We start from the raw sequence: 23,171 nt of genomic DNA on the forward strand, positions 1-23,171 counted from the left end.
CCACCCCAGGGAGTCTGAGCTGAAGATAGTCCTGGGTTCTGGCTTGTGCCAGGCCCATCTGGGACCCTGACTCTCAGCCTGAGGACATGTAGGGGTGGAGGGGAAGGGCCAGGTGTGTGCGGACTGTGTCAACATCCGTGAGCAATCCCGAGCTCTCACTTTGCCCCCACCCCAGTTCCTCTGTGCGGACCCCACTGCGTCCCACTTTGCAGATGGAGAACAGAGGGGCAGAGTCACTTGCCCAGGGTAACGTGGAACATGGCTGGTAAGCCCAAGAGGAGCTCTGGAGGCTTCCTGAGTGTTCCACATGGCCTCGTGACATCTGTAAACTGGATTCCCCTGCCCTGGTGCCCACGCGCAGCCCGTGGGGGCCTGTGAAGGCTGCTTATTTGGAACCATCTGTGGGGGGTCAGCCGCCACCTCTTGTGCCTGGCAGGGACCTGAAGGCAGGCAGGGGAGGGAGAGAGCTTTATAGATTTGTCTGTAGAAAAGAGGGACACCTCGGGGATGCACTGGTGGAGGCCACCTGAAGAGGGGATCCTGCAGCTTAGGGGTCTGCCTTCCTCTGGTTGGTTCTAAGTTGGAAGCAGGTGCAAAAATTATGGAAACTGTCAATCATTAATCAAGTCCCAGCTGTTGGGGCCAATTGCTGCCAGGTTTTGTTTGACATTTGGGCTGGTTGCTACAAATCGTGGGTCGGAGTTCTGTCCATCAGTCACCATGGTCCCTTTGTGTACCCAGCTGCATCCTGCAGAGCTGGGATGTTTCCAGGAGGACATCCCTGGTCAGGGCCTGACCCTATGAATGGGCCCATCCCCCATGAGATTTGGCAGCTTGGCCAGTGTCAGAGGGAGGAGTGCCCTCACCTTGCCTCTGGGTGTCTGGCTGAGTTCCCTGTCCCAGCTGACCCACACCCAGCAGACCCCTGCCCCAACCTGCTGCCCCACACAGGGCCAAGTGGGGCAGCGTGCAGCTCAGCCCCAGGACAGGGCATGGGGCCAGGACACAACCTCCTGCCCAGGTGCTGCCCCACAGGCTGAGGGCTCCTGTCAGTTGGGGTCTATAGAGAGAGAGCCTGTAGTCCTGAGGATGGTGGGTGCCCAGGGCCGGGAGGATCCCGAGCACCCTGACCTTTGGTCTGACAGCCTGGAGCCTGGTGGGTCAGTTCTAGGTGACTGCTATCTCTGAAAGATCAAGTTCCCCTGCACCAAGGGCTCCTGGGGCTACTGGCTGGAGAAGGCACCCTGGATGTCAGAGGCCTGGCCTGGGAGGGTTCACACTCTGTCCCACCCAGTCTGTGCCAAGGGGACGGCAGCTCTGGCCAATGGAGCAGAGGATGGGTGGGAAGGGAGGGTCAGTTCTGGGAGCCTCCTCAGGGTGGAGGGAGATGTGCAGAGGCCGGCAGTCTTGCTCCTCCTGGCTCTGGAGCCCTGGCAACCTCGCCACCCAGAGGGATCTGGGAACCTGAGGCTGCCCCGGAGGGCCGAGGGCCGAGGCCACCTGAAGAGGGGATCCTGCAGCTTAGGGGTCTACGGTGATGAGAAGCCTGAGACAGGAATGGGTGGGCAGAGGCAGCCGCAAGGTTTTGCGCATTTGGGTAAGTGGACAGACGGAGGGAGGACGGCCTGAGGGCCAGGCGGGTGGGAGGGCGCCGGCTCCCCACTCTGAGGCCCAGCATAGGACCTAGATTGAGGAGCCGTGGGGGCTGGTATCCACCCAGACGGCCCCCTCACTGCCTGTAGGCCAGGGGTGTCCACACCCACAGCCCCCTAGGATGCTCCAGCCAGCCGATGTCCAAGACACAGATGAGGAAACTGAGGCTTTGATAAGAATGACTGAGCGGAGGCCTGCTGATGGCCCGTGCTGGGTCCACATGCATAAGACAGCCCTCTTGTCCACACCAGGTTCCCGCCAGAGGGGGCCCATGGGCCCTGCAGGGCAGGTGGATAAGCAAGAGATAGGGACTAGGCAGGCTGAGTGCTCCAAGATGCTCACCAGGGCAAAGCCCAGCAGGGCCCCAGGGTGAGGGCAGGCACTGGGACCCAGAGCCTCCCTCGGCTTACTCCTCCAGTGTGGCCACGGTCTCCTGGGTGGTCCTTCTGGCCTGGGGTCTCCCCTCTAGTTTCCTGGGTGAGGGAGTACTTGATGCGAGGCTGCACTGGACATTTAGCAGACTCCAGGGTCACCAGGTGTGGGGCCGTGGGCATGTGACCCTGCCTCCCAGGGGCTGCCTTGTTTTCCCCACCCAAACCTGTCCAGTGTAAATGCCTGCCATGGGAGTGGGGACAGCTGGGCTCAGGTGGAGGGTGCGGGGAGAGCCTGGGACTTTGGAGGGGTCTGAAGCCCTGGGGCCGTGTTCCACCAAACCCTGCCTCCCACTCCCTGCACCACACTCTGGTTCTCAGGGGCTAAATATAAGATCCAGCCATACATGGTTGCATGAGGGCCTGGGATGCCCCTGACCTTTGAGGCCAGTCTCTGGGGACTACGGTGGGGACGGCATCACAGCCAGCTGGACCCAGGCAGGGCCAGGGGTGGGTGGAGGTGAGAGCAGGGTGTTCTGCTTTGGGGACAGGTCTGGGCTGCAGTCAGCGTGTCGCCCCTGACCAGGTGCACCCCATGTGCCCAGCGTCCGCTCCTCACTGGTGCGCCCTCCACCCACCAGAGGCAGCCAGGCCTGGGGAGACTGGCCTGGCGGGGCTGCTGCCCGCTGGGGGCCACTGGAGCCCCGTGACCCGCCCCTCCTACCAGCCCTGCTGCCAAAGCTGTGGGCGGCCTGGGAAGCACCCAGAAAGAAGAGGGCGCTTTGTTGTGTCAATGCCACTGCCCAGTGCTGTTCCAGCCAGCGTGGCCACTGCAGCCCATCAGGATCCAAGTTCTGCAGGGACGGCAGGTCCTCTGACCCTGCTCTGAGCCTCAGGTCCTCGTGGGAACGGGGGACTCGCTGCCTGTGCAGGCCCAGGGGAGCCCTCGCTGAGGCCTTCCCAGCTCCGCAGGGCTGGAGCTGGAAGCATGAGGGGAAACTGAGGCAGCGGAAAGTGGCATCCCCATGCCATGGTGACAGCTGGGCCCTGGCCTCCCCTCTGGCTGAGCTGACGGCCCTATCCCTCTTGGACCCTGCAGTTTGGCAAGATGTCGGTGAAGGAGGGAGCACAGCGCAAGTGGGCAGCGCTGAAGGAGAAGCTGGGGCCGCAGGACTCGGACCCCACGGAGGCCAACCTGGAGAGTGCCGACCCTGAGCTCTGCATCCGGCTGCTCCAGATGCCCTCCGTGGTCAACTACTCAGGCCTGCGCAAGCGCCTGGAGAGCAGCGATGGCGGCTGGATGGTGCAGTTCCTGGAGCAGAGCGGCCTGGACCTGCTGCTGGAGGCGCTGGCCCGGCTGTCGGGCCGTGGCGTGGCTCGCATCGCGGACGCCCTGCTGCAGCTCACCTGCGTCAGCTGCGTGCGTGCCGTCATGAACTCGCAGCAGGGCATCGAGTACATCCTCAGCAACCAGGGCTACGTGCGCCAGCTGTCCCAGGGTGAGCCAGTCCTGCCCAGGTGACGTGGGCGCAGCCCCTGGCTGCCAAGCACAGGGCAGGCCTGGGGCCCTGGGGCAGTAGGAAGTTGGGCCTGCAGGCCGCCTCTCTCCCTCCACCACTCGCGCGGGGTTGTCCCCGTTCTCCCTCCGCCCTGTGACTCCATCAGCCCTGTGCTGGCTCCACCCCTGGCTTCAGGCCCTGGTTCTCACAATGTCCACCTGAGTGGCCCCCACATGTGCTCCACCTGGCTCCAAGCCCTTGGACCTTAGCCATCGCAGCCCCGTGTCTGGCCCACTCCTGCTATTGCTGTCCACCGCTCAGCACCCTCCACAGCTCTCCACCCTGCTGTCCCCCCTCCTGCCCCTAGAGGGCTTGTCCTTCCTGGCAGGCAGACCCTGGCCTTGGCCTCTTGTGCCTACTGCTTCCTGCCTTGTGGCCCCAAGGGCTTTATGTTCTGGCCCCAGGGGGTCTCCGCAGGCTGTGGCCAGAGTTCATGGCGGCCTCTGTGAGACACATGGCAGTCTCTGTGTCCTCTGTCCCCCAGCTGTGCTGCTCCAGGGTGGCACTCAGGCTCCAGGGACAGTGGGGACAGCTGGGGCCTGTGTGGTGAGGAAGCCAGAGGCCACCCATCGCTTGTCCAACGTAGGCCCACACCAACCTCCGCCCCTTCTAGGCTGGGCCCGGCTAGCCCCTGTCAAGCCCTGTGGACTGTTCTCAGCAGGACGGAGGAGAGACCCCTCCGGAGCTTTCCCAGCTCGGGAGATGGGGTGGAAGGCAGAGGTTCAGGGGAAGAGACATCAGGCTGTCGGCTGGGAACGCAGCTGGTACTGAGCTCGGGGAAAACAGCCCAGAGCCAGCGGCAGGGGCCATCCTAGTCCAGCCTCATCTGACCCTGGGAGTGCTGGGGTCACCTTCCCCTTCCTCCAGGTGGTCTGGGAGGCAGGCTCAGCTTGGCAGGCAGGGCCCTGTGCCAGCACCTACTGTGGGCATGGGTGAGCACACAGCGCCCCCTGGTGTCTATGTGCCAGGCCTGGAGGGAATTCCCCCTGGCAGGCAGTGCCCTGAGCAAGGCTGGCCAGGGAGGGTGGATAGGGGACCCATGAGACACCCCCATCTGCAGCCCTGGACACATCCAATGTGATGGTCAAGAAGCAGGTGTTTGAGCTGCTGGCCGCCCTGTGCATCTACTCGCCCGAGGGCCACGCACTGACCCTGGATGCCCTGGACCACTACAAGGTGAGTGCCGGGCTGTGGCTGGGCGCAGGACCGCCCCAGAGCACACTGACCCCACCCTCCCTGCAGACGGTGTGCAGCCAGCAGTACCGCTTCAGTGTCATCATGAACGAGCTCTCTGACAGTGACAATGTGCCCTACGTGGTCACCCTGCTCAGCGTGGTCAACGCTGTCATCCTTGGCCCCGAGGACCTCCGTACCCGCACCCAGCTGCGGAGCGAGTTCATCGGTAACTGCCACCCAGCCTGGTACCCTCTGCTGCCCAGGGCTCCTGACTGCCCTCCTCCTAGCCAGGCACCTGGCAGTTCTTCCCAAGAGTCCCCTGGGCCAGCCCAGCCCGGGCCACCCCTTGGGGAGGTGGGATTACAGCAAGACCTGCCCCAACCCCCAGGAGCTGGGCAAGGGCACTGTTCCAGGGTAGGGGAGTCTCCTGCCACCACTGTGCCTTTAGTGGCCACAGGCCTCAGAACTGGACATCCGTCTCCGTTTAGAGGCTGGTTGGGCAGCAGAAGGAGAAGGGTAGTCTGGTCCCTAATTGCAGTCCTGCCCACTCTGGCAGTGACCACTGAAGGAGTACCATGGTGTAGCCAACATGTTACCCACCTCTGGAGCCTCAGGACCCTGATGTCCTGTGAGCCGGGTGACGTGTGCAGTGGGGTGAATAGGCAGTGATGGTAAAAGACTCAGATACGAGGCAGGAGACCCGGGGGACAGAGGCAGCCTCTGAACCCTCTGACCCCCCCCCCCAAATCCCTTTCCAGGGCTGCAGCTCCTGGACATTCTGACCCGACTGCGGTGAGTCCCTGCTGTGGCTGGTCCTGCTGGCCACCCCTCTGCTCCCCAGACCGAGCCCACCTTCCCTGGTGTCCTAGCCTGGCCCTAACAGACCTTAGATGGCAGAGGTAGCTTCCAGGAGAAGTCCCAGTGGCCTGCCCCGAGGCCGGGTCTCAGGCTGGCACCCGGTGCTTGAGTAGCCAGACACAGTGCGAGACGTTCGGGTGGTTCAGACCGAGCCCAGGGATCCCCAGGAGTCACGCTGGCAGCCTTTCATCCCTCCTCTGAATCAAGTGTGTTCTAGTTGCTGACTCGGAATCCTACCCTGCCAGACCCACCTGGCCAAGAACCCCCATCTCAACCTCAGGACTATACTTAGGGTGGACTCCCACCCGGGAAGCCAGCCTGAGGGACTCAGCAGGGCCTGGTTCTGTCAAGCTAGCCTTGGGCAAAGGTCTGCTGAGTGGATGGCAGGCCAATTTGGGGGTGGGGGTAGGGGCTGGCCTTGCCTGCTGAGGGCTTTGCTCATTGGCCAGGCTGAGCTGACTGGCAATGCCTGAGCCCAATGAACACTCAGGCCCTCCTGCTGGGGCCAGAAGCCCCGCCCCCTGCTCCCAGGTAGGCCTGGTGGACCTGCCTCAGGTGTGCTCTTGACCACACCCTCCCATCCTCCGGAGGAAGTCCTGGCTCTACCCTGCACTTAGCCCTCAGGAGAACGTGAGCTTCGTTTATGAGGGGTGTGGAGATGCCCAGGTGGGCAGCCCAGCAGGTGGCGAGGCTCAAACCTGAGCCCACCTCTCAACCTGCTACCCCTGGCTGCCGTGGCCACATGTCAGACACAGGGATGTCCAGGAGACTTGCTCAGTGTCCTTGGGTCAGCAGAGCAGGAACAGATGTGCAGCGGGGCCCTGGGCCACCCTGTCTCGCGTTCCTGGGGAAGCAGGGCTGATGGGAGCAGCAGGTCAGCTGGCCCCGGTCCCTCCTGCCCCAGAGACCTGGAGGACGCTGACCTGCTGATCCAGCTGGAGGCCTTTGAGGAGGCCAAGGCAGAGGACGAGGAGGAGCTGCAGCGTGTGTGCAATGGCCTCAACATGAACAGCCACCAAGAAGTCTTTGCATCCCTGTTCCACAAGGTGTGTTTGGGCTGCGCATGGGTCAGACCCTCCTGTGACCTGGGCAGCAGAACGAGGGTCACACTCCAGGGGGCAGCAAGGGATGAGGGCGCAGAGGTGAGGCAGAGCCCAGAGCAGGCAGCCTGGGAATAGGGTTGGGGCTGCAAGATCCAGAAGGATCGGTTCCAAGGGCCAGGGCTGCCCTGAGTTGCCCTGAGTTGACCATGCCATCCTGGGCCCCGGCTCGCTGGTCACTGTCAGAGGACTTTAGGGAACTACAGGGCCAGTTGAGAGTCTAGGAGACTGAGTTTGAGAGCACCCAGGCCCTCCCTCTAGCTCACTGACTCTGCACCACCCAGAAACATCGGAGACATTTTTGTTTGGTCACTACTAGGCAGGGCATGCTCCTGGCATCAAATGGGTGAAAACCATGGATGCCATTTAATATCCCATAATGCACCAAACAGTCCCCAGAGTCACCAGTAACACCAAGAACCCTGTCTCTGAGTTGCTCGTCACCAGGCCTTCAGCTATGTGAAGGGGTCAGTGGGGACGGACGCCCTTGGCAGACAGACAGAGGAGGGCACTGCCACTGACCTGCCCTTTGTCGGCCTGCCCCGCTCAGGTGAGCTGCTCTCCGGTGTCAGCCCAGCTGCTGTCAGTGCTACAAGGCCTCCTGCACCTGGAGCCCACGAGCCGCTCAGGACAGCTGCTCTGGGAGGCCCTGGAGAGCCTGGTGAACCGGGCCGTGCTCCTGGCCAGTGATGGTGAGCAGCGGGGTGAGCCAGGCAGGCAGAGGGGTCAACCTGGTGGGAAGAAGCAGGTCTTAGACCAGGTGGGGAGGCCCACCCTGACCCCTAACCCATCCTCTTGTCTGAGGGAGGTGGCCTCCTTCTGTCTCTGTCCCCAGCCCTCTCTCTTAACCCTGGACATCTCCCCTGCTGCAGCCCAGGAGTGCACCCTGGAGGAGGTGGCTGAGCGTCTGCTGTTCAGCAGAGGGAGGCCCCGACCCACCTCCCTGGACAAGGCCCACAAGAGCATCCAGGCCAACCTAGGCCAGAGTCCAAGGGACAGGTCCCCCCCAAACACTACTGCTCCCATGGCTGGCATGGAGGGTCAGCAGCAGGCCGCAGCTCCTGCCCACCAGCACCCAGTTGGCCTCCAGAGTCCCAGTGGGGAGACAGCCCCCCAGCAGCCAGCACACCCCCCACCCCCACCCGCACTGCCCCTCCCCAGTTCCAGCCCTGGGCCCCTTTCACCCCCACCTTCCCTGCCAAGCCTGGAAGCTGTGTCTCCCCCAGTACCCCCTCCACCTCCATTGCCAGGCCTAGGATCCATGTCTCCTCCCCCAGCACCCCCTCCACCCCCACCTCCTTTGCCTGACCTGGGGACCACTCCTTCCCCAGTACCCCCTCCACCTCCCTTGCCAGACCTGGGGACCACGCCTCCCCCAGTACTGCCCCCACCCCCACCTCCCTTGCCAGGCCTGGGGGCCATGTCTCCCCCAGCACCCCCTCTGCCACCTCCCCTGCCTGGCTCCTGCGGGATCTTGCCCCCACCACCTCCTCCACTCCCCCCCCCACCGCCTGGAGGGGGCTGGGGCCCCCCTCCACCTCCAACCCTGCCTGCGGGTGGCGTGGAAGAGCTCATTGTGGCCCACGTGGACCACAGCCTGGGCTCGGCCTGGGTCCCCAGCCACCGCAGGGTGAACCCACCCACACTGCGCATGAAGAAACTGAACTGGCAGAAACTTCCGTCCAACGTGGCCCGAGGTGAGGCTGCAGAGCCCGAAGGCTGGTGCCACACGAGAGGTGCTGGGGAGGGGTGGTGCACCTGCATTTGCCCACTCTTGCATGGCCAGGGCAGCCTGGGTCCTGCTCGGGCTCAGTTTCATGTGGTTTGGTGTCGGGCAGGGCCGGAGCAGGGCAGAGGCTTCCTTTGAGGTCCCTCTGGTCCTGTGGGCAATGTGCATCTCTGATACTACAGCCCCTGCCCAACCCTGTGCCTGGCACCCTGGGTCCTGGGGTGCTGATGCTCAGAGAAAGCCAAGGCCAGACAGGGCAGGTCACCTACCATGTGGATACATGAGTGCATGTCCACATACATGCACAGAGTAGAATAGCAGCCAGGGGTCGTCCTTTGCCAGGCACTTATTAAACGCCTGCTGTATGCTTGGCCTAGGACGGCGTCCAGGCAAGGTACCCTTGACAGCCCTCAGAGGCCTGGCCCACCTGGCCCTGGCCCCCCAGACCTGGGAGGGGGTGTGAGCTTGATGGTGGTGCCCCTCTCCTGCCCCTCGCCTGCAGAGCGCAACTCCATGTGGGCGACACTCAGCAGCCCTGGCACAGACGCGGTGGAGCCTGACTTCTCCAGCATTGAGCGGCTCTTCTCCTTCCCCGTGGCCAAGCCCAAGGAGCCCACAGCTGCCCCAGCCAGGAAGGAGCCCAAGGAGGTAGGCATGGGGCAAGGATCATCAGGGTCCCCCCATGTCACCCCCTGGGACCCATTCATGTGGCGGTTTTCCAGGTCACTTTTCTTGACTCCAAGAAGAGCCTGAACCTCAACATCTTCCTGAAGCAGTTTAAGTGGTGAGCCTCTCCGGCCAGCCCGGCCGGCAGCGCCCTCTGCGGGCTACTCTGGGGCAGTGCATGCTCCTTCCCCAGGGCAGGAGACCCTAGAGGCCGCCAGTCCTGGCTCTTGAGGAAAAAGGCCCAGAGCATCCAGGACTTCCCCCCAGGTTATGGACAAGCTGTGGCCAGTCAGTCACATGGTCCCCCTCCCAGCCCAGGTTCTTCCATGCTGCAGCTCAGGCACTGGCCCCTGCAGGAGCTCACTGGGTGACCCTGAGCTGTGTCCACCCACCCCGTCTCCTAAGCAGCCCTCTGGAAGGGGGAGACTGACAGGGAGTGAGCCGTTGGACCCTACCCTCATCGTCACGTGACCCCCTCCCCTCACCACTTCAGCTCCAACGAGGAGGTCACCGCCATGATCCGGGCTGGGGACACCACCAAGTTTGACGTGGAGGTTCTCAAACAGCTCCTGAAACTACTTCCAGAGAAGCACGAGGTGAGCTGGGACCCTGGCCCCCAAGCAGGCAGCAGGGAGGGTCCCAGCACCTCTCCACCCCAGGCGGTACAGCTGCAGGTGGTGTAGGCTGGGAGCAGCCCCGGAGGCCTTCCTGAGGAGGAGGGCTGGCGTGCACACCGGCCCACATGTGGTCTCCTCTGGCAGATCGAAAACCTGAGGACATTCACAGAGGAGCGAGCCAAGCTGGCCAACGCCGACCAGTTCTACGTCCTCCTGCTGGACATTCCTTGGTGAGTAGCCTGCCCAGAACCCAGGGAGGGAGAGGGCAGAGGGGCCCTGGAGCAGAGGGGCCCTGGACAGCTGTCTGGCTGCCAACATCGCTCCTGCCCCACATCCCCCACCCATTCCCTCAAAGAGGGGGCTCTGGGGCTCCCAAGAAGACCAGGGACTTCCTGAGAAGGCCTCTCCAGCCCAGGCTGCCCTGGCTCTAGGGGAATGGGGTCTTTCCCTAGGCCCCTGCCTGGGCCCACCTCATCCTGGGGCAGACCCTAAAGAGCATGTGGAAGGGTCCAGGCTGTGGGACCCCTCCTCTGCCCTGCCCACCAACTCTGTGCCCAGTGGACTCTTAGAGCCCCTACACTGCAGAGTCAGGCAGGCTTTGGGAGCCCCCAGCCCTGACCCCTGCTCTGCCCGGACAGCTACCAGCTGCGGTTGGAGTGCATGCTGCTGTGTGAGGGCACGGCCATTGTGCTGGACATGGTGCGACCCAAGGCCCAGCTGGTGCTCGCCGCCTGTGAGAGTGAGTGGGGCTGGGGAGCCTGGGGACAGGCCTACCAGCAGGAGGGGACGGGGGCTCCTGCTCTAGGCCGAGTTGTGGTAGCTACAGAGGGCCCATGGGGTGCCCACCCCCACCTCACCAGAGACCACCTTGTCTCCACTGCTGCCCCCGCCAGAGACACAAATGCATCAGACACACATGCGCACGCAGTGTCCTGCACACACAGGCACAAGCGAGGGCAGACTAATGCGTGCACATACCTTTCAGACACGCGCGCACACACACACACACACACACCTCAGACACATACACATACATGCACACACCTGTCAGACCCACACATACACACACACATGCACCTGTCAGACACACACATGGACACACGTGTGAGACATACGCACACACCTCAGACACATACACACACACACCTCAGACACATACACACACCGCACACACGCACAGGCACACGCCTGTCAGACACACACACGCACACACCTCAGATGCATACCACACACACACACCTGTCAGACCCACAGACACACATACACACACATGCACCTGTCAGACACACACGTGTGAGACACACACACCTCAGACACATACACACGCACACGCCTGTCAGACCCACACACACACCTCAGACACACATACACACACTCATGCACCTGTCAGACACACACATGCACACATATGTGAGACACACACGCACACCTCAGAAACATACACACACCACACACGCACATGCACACACCTGTCAGACACACACGCAGACACAGGTGCACATGCAGACTGCCACCTGTGAGGAATGGGCAGGGGTCTGCCAAACCACAGAACAGGGACACAGGTGGGACCCGATGACCAAGGCGCAGTGGACGTCCCCTCCCATCTCAGCCACTGAGCCAGGAGGGCTCCCTGCTGCCCAGAGGGGTGCTTAGCTGAGAACGAGGGCATTGAGGGTTCCAGAAGGTTCCTCCCAGTACTCTGGTGGCCCTAGTGGAAGAACAGGTGGTGGTCATCTGTCCCAGGGGTTGTGAGGGTCCAGAAGACCTCCGCCCCAGAGCCTCTGAGCTTGGTAATGAAGGGCTCATGCCCACTGAGCCCCTGCCCCGTGTTCTCTCCCATGTTGGGCTGAGTTGGGGCAAGGGGCTTGAGGGTGGGGAGGGAGGAACAGACCCCACACCAGGGCACCTGGGCCCTGGGGCCTCTGTGCCCGCCTTCAGCCCTGCCCGCCCGCAGGCCTGCTCACCAGTCACCGGCTGCCTGTCTTCTGCCAACTGATCCTGAAAATCGGGAACTTCCTCAACTATGTAAGTCAGGGACCTGCCCCTCCGCCCTCTAGGCCCCGGAGTGACAGGGAGACTCACTCCCGGTCCCTCCCAGGGCAGCCACACCGGGGACGCTGATGGCTTCAAGATGAGCACCTTGCTGAAGCTCACAGAGACCAAGTCGCAGCAGAACCGGGTGACGCTATTGCACCACGTGCTGGAGGTGGGCCCCAGCAGGACGGGCAGGCTGGAGTGTGCCCTCTGCCCAAGCCCCCACCCCAGCCTCCCCAGGACTCCCTCCAGCCTGCTGGAGCCACGCCACGGCCCCTCCCCAGCACGCCTCCCTCCTGCAGTCCCCGTGCCATGACGGTCCTCCATCCCGCCCCAGGACACCCACCCCTGTTGGGAGTGAGGCAGCCCCAAGGCAAATCACACCTCCTCAAGATCATAGCCAGGCCACAGGGAAGGGTCCAGAGGACCCAGGAGGGCCCCAGGGCTGAGGACTTCCTGGGCCTCATTGCTCCGAGTTTGAGCCGGGGCAGGGGCATCCCCAGGTACGTGGGGGGCCAAAGTAGGGTCTCATAGATGCATCCCATTGCAGGAAGTGGAAAAGAGCCACCCTGACCTCCTGCAGCTGCCCCAGGACCTGGCACAGCCCTCCCAGGCCGCAGGGTAGGCAGCTCTCCCCAGCCCGACCCCTGCAGCCCAGGCCAGACCTCAGCCCTGAGCTCTGGTCCCCACCACGAGGCACCGGCGGGCTGGGTCTCTGGCACCTGGAGTGTACGAAGCCTAAGGCCCCAGTAGGGTGTGGGCAGGGCCCCACGGTCGCAGTGTGGCTGGATCTCAGCTATCCCCTGACCAGGCCTAACCCTTTGACACCTTTCAGAATCAACCTGGAGGTTATCCGCTCCGAAGCCAGCACCAACCTGAAGAAGCTTCTGGGGACGGAGCGGAAGGTGTCCACCTCTGACCCTGAGGTGCAGGAGCAGTATGCCCAGCGCCTCCAGGCAAGCAGCAGGGGCCCTGGGGCTGGCAGCCAGGCTGCCGGGTGGGCTCCCCCACATTGGTCCTGGGCTGACTACCTGTGCCTGGAGGCTGTGGCTGCCACCTCCTGATGCAGGGGGTTCCCACCCTACCCTTGGGCCCAGCTTGGGAGCCCTGGGTGGTGACCAAGCCCCTGCCATCAGGACAGCATCGCGGCCTCCCAGGCTTTGGACAAGGTGTTTGACACCATCGAGCAGAAGAAGCTGGAGCTGGCCGACTACCTGTGTGAGGACCCCCAGCAGCTGTCCCTGGAGGACACCTTCAGCACCATGAAGATCTTCCGGGACCTCTTCACCCGTGCCCTGAAGGTGAGCCAGGAAAGGCCCCAGGCAGAGTTGCCCCTCAGTCTAGGGGGTGTGGGTGGGTACAGCCACGTGAGCCAGCCTGGCCTCTCCCTTGTGCCCCTGCAGCCCAGGGAGGGGGACATGCCCACCGAAGGCTCACAGGGTGACTGGGGGCTGGAGAGCTGGGCAACGGGGCTCCTGTCTGCCTGCACAGGAGAACAAGGACAGGAAGGAGCAGGTGGCAAAGGCAGAGAGGAGGAAGCAGCAGCTGGCAGAGGAGGAGGCACGGAGGCCGCGGGGCGAGGATGGGAAGCCTGGTGAGGCCTGGGGGGCCAGGGCCAGGTGGGGTGCCTCCCCCCAGAGCACCGCCCCAAGCCTCTCCTGCGGCTGAGAGCAGCTCTCTGCCCGTCTCTGGCTCCTCAGTCAGGAAGGGCCCTGGGAGGCAGGAGGAGGTGTGTGTCATCGATGCCCTGCTGGCCGACATCAGGAAGGGCTTCCGGCTGCGCAAGACGGCCCGAGGCCGGGGGGACAGCGAGGTGGGCAGCAAGGCCTCAGCAGAACTCCCGCGGGCCACAGTGCCAGGTGAGACCCTGGCCCTCCTCCTCTCTTTGGGTTCCCTGGGGGCACTGGAGGGAGGGGACAGCAGGGGACAGCTCTGACCGTGCGGCAAGGGGGCGGCCCCCGGTGGGTGCGTCTGTCCAGCCTCTGAGCAGCCAGGAGACATGGGGGATGGTGCCCACTGCGTCCCTGGGGCTCGAGGACCTGAGGTGGTGGGACAGACAGGCCTCGGGGAGAGGCCCCCATTCCCAGGTGGCCACCTCAGGATCTGGGGACAGGGGTGGCTCATGTGGCCCCTTGGGTGCCCTCTATTGTCCATGTTGTGGGCAGAGTGAGGATGCAGGACCCTGTCCAGCCTGAGGGAAGCCACACATGGGGACCCCTGAAACAGTGGAGTTTAAGGAGTCAGATGCGCCTGGGGGTCAGGAGGGCTGTCCAGGGAGGGGCTGGGCTGGCCCTTCACTGACGCGTCCCTCCATCTACAGCAGCCGCCAGTGACCCTGCACAGAGCCCCCGTGAGGATGCCAGCCACCCTGCCCCTGAGCTGGGCCTTGATGCTGCTGCAGCTGGGAGGCCACAGGGCTGGGACCTTGTGGATGCTGTGACTCCCAGCCCAGGGCCCCCTGGGGAGGAGGGCAGTCCGCAGCCCTTGGAGAGGCGCTCCTCCTGGTACGTGGATGCCAGTGACTTCCTGGCCCCCGAGGACACGCTGAATCCCCAGCCTCCCGAGGGGGCCTGGCCAGTGACTCTGGGAGACACCCAGGCCCTGAAGCCCCTCCAGTTCTCTGGAGACAAGCCCCCCGGGGCCGAGAGTTCCAGCCAGGACCTGGAGGAGCTTGGAGGCTTGCAGGGCGTCCACCAGGCCAAGGCACACGGCACAGGCCAAGGACCAGAGGACACAGCTATCCAGGGCCAAAGTGCTGGCCTCCCTGCCACAGGCCCTGGTGGGGACGAGGATGAGGAAGACACAGCCCCTGAGTCTGCACTGGACACATCCTTGGACAAGTCCTTCTCCGAGGACGCAGTGACAGACTCCTCGGGGTCTGGCACCCTCCCCAGGTCCCGAGGCCGGGCCTCAAAGGGGACAAGCAAGCGAAGGAAGAAGCGTCCCTCAAGGAGCCAGGAAGGTAACTTGGGGCCAGGCCAGCGCAGATAGGGCTGCCGGCCTGTGGTCAAGCTCTGCGCCCCACACGGGCCCCGGCCTCTCCCTGCTGCCAGCAGCCCCACCCTGGAGAGGGTTGAATAGTCCTGGGCGCACCGCCCAGGGAAGCAAGCCGCACACAGGCGGGCAGCTATGGGGGCCTCCGCTGACAGGTTGCTGCTCCCCTGACCCACTGTCCCTGCCCCACTCCCACTCCCACAGGGCCTGGGGGCAGGGCGGCTGCAGCCAGAGGCTGTGCAGGGTGGACTGGCATGAGATGCATTGGGCTCAGTGGCACATCGTCCTGGGGCACTGGGCCCCAGTGGCACATCGTCCTGGGGACGTTGGTGAGGCTGGCCTGGTCCTGCGGCCCCCAGGTGCCTCATTCAGGGCTTCTCCCCTGTGACAAGTGCTGAGAGTAGTTTCTCTTATTTGAAAGCAGAAGTTGCCCCTGGTTCTGACGCTAATGTAACAAAAAGACTGTGTGCCGTCCAGTGAGGTATGTACACGCTGGCGCCTGTGGACTAACGGTGGCAGCGGGCGCTGGGCCTCAGCCTGCAGGATGCTAACCCTGGCCTCCCTCCAGCCTCCTGGGCGTAAATGCCCAGGCCTTGGTGGCGGGCTCCTTCCCGCCCTCCCTGCCGGGGAGGGCCAGGCTGCCTAGCCTCGCTTTCCTGCCGCCTCCTCTGCTAGCACAGGATGCAACCTCAGAGCTGGCCCAGGCACGTGGCCTCGAGAGGGTGGGTGGACAGCACCAAGCCGGGCTCCCTTCAGGACTCTGGGCCCCCGTGGACACAGTGCCAGGTCTTTGGGGGTGGCCTCATCTCCTGGCCAGCAGGACAGGCTGAGGTTGCTCCTACCCCACGTCTAAGCCCTAACTGCTGCCCGCTAACGTGCAGCTTTGCTGAGCCCACACCTTCACTCCAAGTCGGCACCCAAGGCTGGGCCTCCCAGGTCCACTGCAGTCCTGCTGTGGCCCAGGTGCTGGCCAAGCACACTCCCAGGGAGACTCTAAGGAGACCGGGATAGTGCCAGGGGCAGATGCTGTCCTTGCTAGGGACAAGGGTGGACAGGCCCCCTCTGCGCTGTGGCCAGGTCCCTGAGACTGCAGGCTGTTTAGGTGCAGTGTGTGTCAGTGGTCTCCAGGGCTCGCATACGGACAGGACAGCCAGGGCAGTGGATGTGCCCAGGAGGCTGAGATGCAGCTAGAGCAGCCTGGCCCCCGCGGGTGCCTGGCCCATGTCTGAGGGAGGGCAGAGAGCCCGGCTAGCCACGAACTCCGTGAGCTCAGCTGAGGGGCCCAGCACCCACAGCACCGCTCGGGTGGCCACATCTGGCCACGCTGCACATGGCCAGGCCTGATGCTCGGGATTTAGGCTCTGGGTGGGGTCTGCTGTGCGGTGGCCAGACCAGTGGAGACCAGAAGGTGTGCTTCTCTTTACAGTCAGTCGGCCCTCGCTGCGCGGCCCACCTACGCTTGGCCCGAGCCTTTGCTGCCTGGGGCTACTCTCTGAGCTGGGCTCTCAGGTCACCCAGTTCCCCTCAGAAGCTAGCTTGTGTCCTCACAGCTCTTCTCCCAGCCGCTGCCCTGGCCTAGGGGACAGTGGGAACATGTAGTCTGTGGGCTTGGAGGGCTGGCAGTGACACGTGGCCCCAGTCCAGTGCCACCCTGGCTCAGTCTGCACCTGCTGCACTTCTGTCGTCCCCAGAGAACCACCACCTGGGTGACTGGGGCCCCAGGAAGAAGTCCTGCCCTTCTAGTGTCCCAGCTCTCTGGGGAAATGTGGCCCCGACAGGACATTGACAAGATCAGGACGATAGTGCCCAGAAGTGCAGAGACGGCAACGCCTAGCCTCGCCAGCCCTGTGCTGCCCCCCGCCAGGCTGGAGGGCCATGGGAGAGTGTGGGTGGCGTGAGGCTGCCCCTCGTCACCCAGGGTGTGTTAGTCAGCTTTTTTGCTGCTGTGACTAAAGGGACTCGACCAGCACAACTATAGAGGAGGAGAAGTTGATTTGGGGACTCACGGTTTCAGAGGCGTCAGACCAGAGACAGCAGGCCCCACTCCTCGGGGCTCAAGATGAGGCAGGACATCATGGCCGAAGAGTGTGGCCCAGGGAAGCAGCTGACACGTGACCAGGAGGCAGAGACTCCTCTCTCCAGATACAAAATAGAGACCCAAGGCCACGCCCAGGGCCACCTCCCAGCCACAGCCACCACTTAGTCACCACTCAGTTAACCCCACCAGGGGGTTGACTCTCTGGCTGAGGCTCCCGCAGCCCGGTCGTGTCTCCTCTGACCTTCCTGTGTTGTCTCACGTGGACCCTTGGGGGACACCTCACTCCAAACCCTAGCACAGTGACATCTGCCAAGCACGGAGGCCCACGGTGCACCCCAGACACCAGAGCAGCCAGGCAGACACAGCCCGTGTCCCACAGCACCTCCCAGAGGGGGAGCCTGGTGTCTCTGGAGGCGAGGTTCTGTCCGGAGCCAGGGTATTTGGAGTCACTACTCAGTGCCCTCCGCTCCGCAGGTCCTGCCTCTTGTCTCCTCTGATGTTTTGGGAGATCCCGTGGCTCTGGTGTGTCTGGGTGGCCTCCCCCGGTGGGGACAGGAACCCTAGCAGAGGGCGCCGGGAGGGCCTGGGCTCTGTGCTGACGTGACGCTGACTTGTGGCTGAGGCGGTGGTGGCCACAGACTTCCCAGGATGCAAGGCTCCAGCTGGGGTGCCACCAGAGCCACACCCCCCTTGCCATCCTGCAGCAGGGTGCCCATCGTCTCTTCTAGGTCTCCTCCCCTTCCTTTGCCGCCTCTGTCTTCAGTGCAGGGTGCTCCACCAAGCCCGGCCCTTTCCTGTGCCTCTGGGTCAGCAGCCCCCCGTTCTCTGAGCACCCCTACTCTGGGCCCAGCCTGCAGTGCCCTCCTGTCTGGTTCCCTGGGATGGGAGGGTCCTGAAGTCCCCCTGAGTGATTTTACCTTTGCTCCTGCTCACTGTCTCTTTTGAACATTGGGTTTTCAAACCCAGGTCCCCCTGGGGAGGCCAGGATACTGCCTGTACCCTGTACCAGGGTGGCAGTAAAGGAGGGCTCTTGGGATAGCTGAGTAAAGGCCACAGACAGGGGCCCAGGGTGCTGGGGACAGGGCACCTGTGGGGTCAGCAGGGAGGCGATCCAGCTGAGGGGACTGCGGCCACTGAGCCCTGGGGCTCTCAGCATGCAATGGACAACAGGCAGGACAGAGTCCAGCAGAGGGGCCAGGAGGGGCAGGCATGGAGGGAGCTCCAGGTAGGATCAGTGAGTGTGGACATGGGGGAGCTGAGCCACGTGGTCCTATCTCAGCAGAGGATACAGCTCAGGGCACCAAGCCTTGTGGAAATGGGCCCTCCACAGGTGCCTCCTGCTCACATCATGTAGGTACCTTCCACCTGGATAAATTTTGCTGCCCCAGGGAAAGACCCTGGGGTCAGAGTGGACCTGGGATACATAACTCAGTCCTGCCAATGGTTGTAGAGCAGTGCAGGGGCCTAGGACCCTGAAGAGGGCACCCAGAGTCGTCCCCAGCAAGATAGTTTCTTATGATGTCATTTTCTCTTCCTTTCCACAGGCCTCAGACCCAAGCCCAAAGCCAAGTGAGAGAGTCCTGGGCAGCCTGGGCACAGCAGCGGGCAGCTGGATGTAATGTTAGAAATGAATGACGCTTTCCAGGGCCAGGCTGGGACTGAGCCCCTGAGAACCAAACCTCCGTGCCTTGCCCAGCCAGGGCCTCCGGAAGCCTCCCTGGGTCATCCTGGCTGGAACCCCGCAGGCACCCATGCCCTGGGCCCGCCCTCCCCCCCCTGGGCCTCTTGCACGCCCACCTGGTGGTCTGCTCTTCAGCCACCACCCAGCCCTGCACCTGCATGTGCCACAGTGGGCTCCTCCCATCTGCCTGCATCGCCTCCACGGCCCTCGGGAGCTGGGCCCCTGTAGTGGGCACAGCGCCCCTGCCCAGCCTCCCACTGCTCAGCTGCTTTTTAACTGGAATGCTGTCCCCTGAGGCCTTACTGTTCCGAGGCAGCTGGCTTGGGGACGGTGAGGCGGGCCCTGCTGTGGGCAGGCCAAGGTCCCCTCCGTTTCTGGCCCCTGGCGGTAGGGAGGGGTCTGCCTCTGGACACAGCCAGGCCTGCCAACCCTGCGCTGGGCTGGCCCCAAGGGATGGGGAGGGTCCACCTGCGCAGCCACATGGTGGCTCTCAGCAGCTGCTGGGGTCTCCTCAGTATCTGCCCTGTGAGGGGCAGCCCGGCCCTGCCTCCTCCCACCCCCAGGTGTGTGCTGAGGAGGCTGGAGGCCAGCAGGGACTCTTGACCAATAAAAACCAAGCCTGGTCAGCTGTGACCATGTGTTCCGAGCCGTGGGCTGGGTGGAGGGGTACTTACGGTGCCTTCCCAACAGCTGGGGGGATGGCGGAGGGAAGAGAGGGGCAGGCCGATGGAGGAGTGGGTGGGATAGCAGGCGGGGCAGGGGATGGTGAGCAAGGTCTCTGCCCTGTGGAAAGGGGAGCAGGAGGTGGAGCAGAGGGGGACAGGGCTCTCCCTGGTCCAGACTGGAGTCTGCTGCGTCTCCGGAGCCTCCCTCAGGTGCCTCGCCCACTTATACCAGAGGGAATTTGGGGCCGAGGGCAGGCACCCCCTCAGCACTCTTCCTGTGGAGAGTGGGCGGAGGGACAGAGGGAGGGGTGGCAGGTTGAGACGGTGCAGGGGTTTGAAGCAAACACCTTCTAGATTAAATTTTTTAAAAATTAGGGGCCGGGCTGTTGGTCAGTGTCAGAGCACTTACCTAGCACATGTAAATAACTGTGGTGGGCAGTTCCTGACCACAGCAGTGAGGCACTGGGTTCGATCCTCAGCACCACATAAAAATACATAAATAAAATACAGACATCGTGTCCATCTACAGCTTAAAAATATACCAGTGCCGCAGCCAGCCATGGTGGCCCACACCTACAATCCCAGTGACTCAAGAGGCTAAGGCAGGAGGACTGCATGTTTGAGACCAGCCTGAGCGACCTAGCAAGACCCTGTCTCAAAATAAAAACTAAAAGGTGTTGGGGAGGTAGCTCAGTGGTAAAGTGCCTCTGGGTTCAATTCCCAATAAAACCAAGCAGGCCTGGCTGTGGCTGCCCCGGTTGTCAGGTTTGCTGGGCCGGGGCCTGCAGAGCCAGCTGCACACTTGAGCAGCCATCGGGCCCGAGCACCTGCACCCAGGCCCCTCAGGTCTCCTGGTGAAGGGAGGCAGGCAGGGTGCCCTGTTGCAAGGCTCCTTCAAGCTGGGCCGCGCCCACCCAGAAGGGAACAAGGCACGGTGCCTCCCAAGCCACTGCCCGGGCCCACACTTGGAAGCCTGCTGAGCCAGACTCAGCCCTCCCTGCCTCTCAAAGCAGCTGTTGTCCATCTGCCCTTGGCCCAGCCACCTGGGTTTAGCCAGTTTCTCCCAGGACTTCCCTGGGCACTGTCCAGAGAGCCTGTCCAACACGGGCAGGCCACCACTACCTTGAGATTGGTGCTAGACTTCTGCTTTCCTTGAGGGCACATGGTGGGTCCTCCTCGATGGCCAACAGCAGCCCTCTCTGCTTCATGGAAACGTGCATTGACGTGTTCACTCCAGAGCAGCTGTGAGGGCCTGGGGGCCCTGGGGAAGTGGGAAAGCCGGCCTGCCTGCTCCCCCATGGCACAAGACAGGGCCCCCAGGTGGTGGGCAGTCCCTGACCACAGCATGGGCCAGGCATGACTTGCATCCTGCAAACTGTGCCCACTGTGAGCCCTGGCTGTCTACAGGACCATGAAGCCACCACCAGCAGGCCTGGGGTGCTTCCGGAGAGCCCAGTGTTCCCATGAGCAGGCCCCACCGGCTTCCTGTGCCCATGGGTTTGCCTCTGCTGGACACTCGTGTGAGGGAGGTTGGACATGACCTTCTGTGGCTGGCCTGTTGCCTGTTTCCGAGGTTCGCTCTGCCATGTTGCGGGCACGTCGCAGTCCCTGGCTGCCTTGTTCCAGGCTCCAGACCGCGTGCCTGGTCTCTACCCATCCGTCACTTTTGTGAAGGACGCAGCTTGGCACGCTGTCCTTGTGTGGACTGTTTTTGCTGCTCGGGGGTACATCCCAGGGAAGAGCAGCTGGGTTTCACTTTTTAAGAAATGGCGAGCTGTCTTGGGAAGCGGCTGTGTCTTCCACTCCCTCTTGCGCTGTAGTTTTTAGAGAGCTCGACTCCTCCCTCCCTCTGTCCCCCACAAACTTCCAAAGGTGCCAAGTATTGGACTGTGTGCCCTGTGGGGCCCCCACCCTCCTCCTTACAGGGGTGGGGAGGCGGCCCACAGTGAGGCGCCTCCAGGGCCCTGTCCTCACTGCCCTCCCCCCACATCAGCTGAGCAGGTTACAACCAGGGCGAACACCAACCCAGCGGGAGCTGGGTCCCTGCCACAGAGCCGGTTCGTGGATGCTGCGTAGGTGCAAGCATCTGTGTGTGTCCTGGCCACCATCTGTGACATCGTTCCATGGTGGCCCTTGGGCCCACAATGTGGTGTTGAGGCCACTTGTCTGAGGTGCACAGCTTCAAGGCTGGGAGTCCCCGGCTTTGGGATTGCTGTGGTGCCCACTGTGGTGACAGGCCTGCTGCAGGGGGGGGTGTTCTAATTTGGGAAGGGCCATGTGACTGTCTGGGCCTCAGCTGTAGGGCCTGGACAGGGCTGTTTTTAGAAAAGCCCTGCCCCCCCCATTCGGGCCCATGGCTATTTATAGTCTCAGGCCTGGGGGAATCAGTGCCCCAGGCCAGCTCTTGGCCCTGAACTGCCTGTTTAAGCCCCCATGGTAGGGCCATCAAGGTGGCTCCTGGTTCCTCCAAATCTTGACTCACACCTACTGACCCTGAGCCCAGGGTCTCCCCAGTGAGGAGAGCTAGTGCCCAGTGGGACAAGGGCAAGCACCCTTTGTCTGATGTGCATTTAAATTGGGCATTCACAGGCCCAATTCCTCTCTCCTGGACACGAAGCCCTGGCACGCGACCCCGGTTTCCCCTGATAAGGCCCTGTCCTTCCTGTCTGCTGCACCCCCAGCTGCACCTCAGCCTGCTCTGCCTCCCTGGAGGGGCCCTCTGCCCTGCCTCACCACTGCCCTGGAGCAAGGCCAGGTCATGCGGTCTATGTGGAAAGGCTGCAGCTCTCTCCTGGGAATGTGGTCTCCCAGTTCCAGGCCCCCGGACTGCTGCAACCCCAGGAGGCATTCTCACACCACAGCAACCCAGGGACAGGGAGTGTCCAGAGGGACCTGCCCCAGCAGGAGCAGGGCAAGGGCAGCTGGTGCAGACTATGTGGCTGGAACAGGCTGAGGGGACGGGGCTAGGTCTCCAGGGGGGAGGGGGAAGAAGAGAGTGAAGAGGCCACAGGAGGGGGAGGGCAGGGGCTGCAGCACTCTCCTATTCTGGGACAAGCCAAGGGTCCACATCCTTCCTCATGGACACTGTCCAGTCACCCTGGACTCCTTACCATGGACCTGAGAGCCACCTCAGGAGCCCAAGGGCCCTGGCAGCTCTGTGAGCCACATCCACAAGTGAGCCAGTCAGCTTCGGGCCCTTTTGCACAGGGAGCCCCCAGGGAGAGAAGGAAGACAGTGTCTCCCAGGCCTGGGCCCTTTCAAGGCCCCCTCTCCAGCTCTGGGCTAGCCTCCTCCAGGCCTACAGTCACAGGCTAGCCCTCCAAGCTAGGTCCACCTGAGGGGTGTGAGCAGTGCACCCAACCGGGCGCACAGGCGCCAGCAGAACGTGGCCAACGCTCTGGGCCTTCAGTCCCTCCTCTGGGAAAGGAGGGAGGTCTGGTCTGGAGGCTCTTGGAAACCTAGGCCCTACCTTGACGTGGTGCATGCACATCAGGTGACCCTGACAGCGTGGTCCCTCTACCCCAGATTTGGCTATTGAGGGCTGGGTGCTGCAGCCCACCTGCACGCTACAGCCAGACCCAACTTAACAGTGCCCAGGGCCGGTACAGTGCATAGAGGAGGACACTGACCTGAGAGAGGGCGCCATGCGCGTCTCTCCAGGACCGCTAGGGGGCGCGCGCCCGTCCGAGGATTCCGGGGTTTACCGCGGGCAAGTGAGGCAGGGAGAGAGGACCCTCCGGGTGCGCGCGAAGACGCAGCCCCGGTTGCAAACCACACTCGCGCCCAGTAGGGGAGAGCCACCACCGCAGTTTCGAACCCTGAAGTCCTGGGCCCGGCAAGTCCGGCGGGGCGGGGACGAAGCACAGCGATCCCGGTTGCAGGCAGGACAGGCTCACCTGCGGGGGTCGCGCGCGGGACACCGGTTTCCACTGCTGTGTGTCGGTGCGCCTCCGCCATACCCACCACCCGTCGCGCTCCCGGGCAGCGGCGACCAAGGGGCGGTAGTTGCAGCCGCAGGGCCGCAGGTCAC

General features: G+C 63.3%; 1 protein-coding gene and 1 long non-coding RNA gene across 6 annotated transcripts; one reads left to right on the forward strand and one right to left on the reverse strand.

The window, feature by feature from the left end:
* The first annotated feature begins 1,444 nt into the window (after nucleotides 1-1,444).
* Inf2 (inverted formin 2) lies at nucleotides 1,445-19,109 on the forward strand. 3 transcript variants are annotated; one of them, XM_048799460.1, is made up of 24 exons: nucleotides 1,446-1,597; nucleotides 3,124-3,523; nucleotides 4,644-4,759; nucleotides 4,826-4,985; nucleotides 5,518-5,551; nucleotides 6,522-6,663; nucleotides 7,268-7,409; nucleotides 7,590-8,087; nucleotides 8,142-8,414; nucleotides 8,949-9,094; nucleotides 9,169-9,230; nucleotides 9,606-9,708; nucleotides 9,874-9,959; nucleotides 10,368-10,468; nucleotides 11,684-11,754; nucleotides 11,828-11,935; nucleotides 12,314-12,384; nucleotides 12,599-12,719; nucleotides 12,900-13,064; nucleotides 13,255-13,357; nucleotides 13,464-13,622; nucleotides 14,084-14,725; nucleotides 15,182-15,238; nucleotides 18,340-19,109. In XM_048799460.1, exons 1-23 carry the CDS (start codon nucleotides 1,538-1,540, stop codon nucleotides 15,235-15,237), a joined length of 3,819 nt encoding a protein of 1,272 aa, XP_048655417.1. In that variant the 5' UTR covers nucleotides 1,446-1,537; the 3' UTR covers nucleotide 15,238; nucleotides 18,340-19,109. The 3 variants fall into 3 exon arrangements, with proteins under 3 accessions (XP_015351799.1, XP_015351806.1, XP_048655417.1); XM_015496313.2 differs by having other exon boundaries at nucleotides 1,445-1,597; nucleotides 7,590-8,414; XM_015496320.2 differs by lacking the exon at nucleotides 15,182-15,238 and having other exon boundaries at nucleotides 1,445-1,597; nucleotides 7,590-8,414.
* Nucleotides 7,045-23,165, reverse strand: LOC125615384. Of its 3 annotated transcripts, none has more exons than XR_007346047.1 (4): nucleotides 23,038-23,165; nucleotides 9,568-9,687; nucleotides 8,358-8,597; nucleotides 7,045-7,448 (listed from the first exon to the last, which is right to left on the reverse strand). It is a non-coding gene; the product is annotated as an uncharacterized LOC125615384 (long non-coding RNA). The 3 variants fall into 3 exon arrangements; XR_007346049.1 differs by lacking the exon at nucleotides 23,038-23,165 and adding an exon at nucleotides 16,764-18,341 and having other exon boundaries at nucleotides 9,598-9,687; XR_007346048.1 differs by lacking the exon at nucleotides 23,038-23,165 and having other exon boundaries at nucleotides 9,598-10,837.
* Nucleotides 23,166-23,171: the final 6 nt, after the last annotated feature.

This window comes from Marmota marmota, unplaced genomic scaffold (genome assembly GCF_001458135.2).
Source record: "Marmota marmota marmota unplaced genomic scaffold, marMar, whole genome shotgun sequence".
In the NCBI taxonomy this organism is placed as follows: Eukaryota; Metazoa; Chordata; class Mammalia; order Rodentia; family Sciuridae; genus Marmota; species Marmota marmota.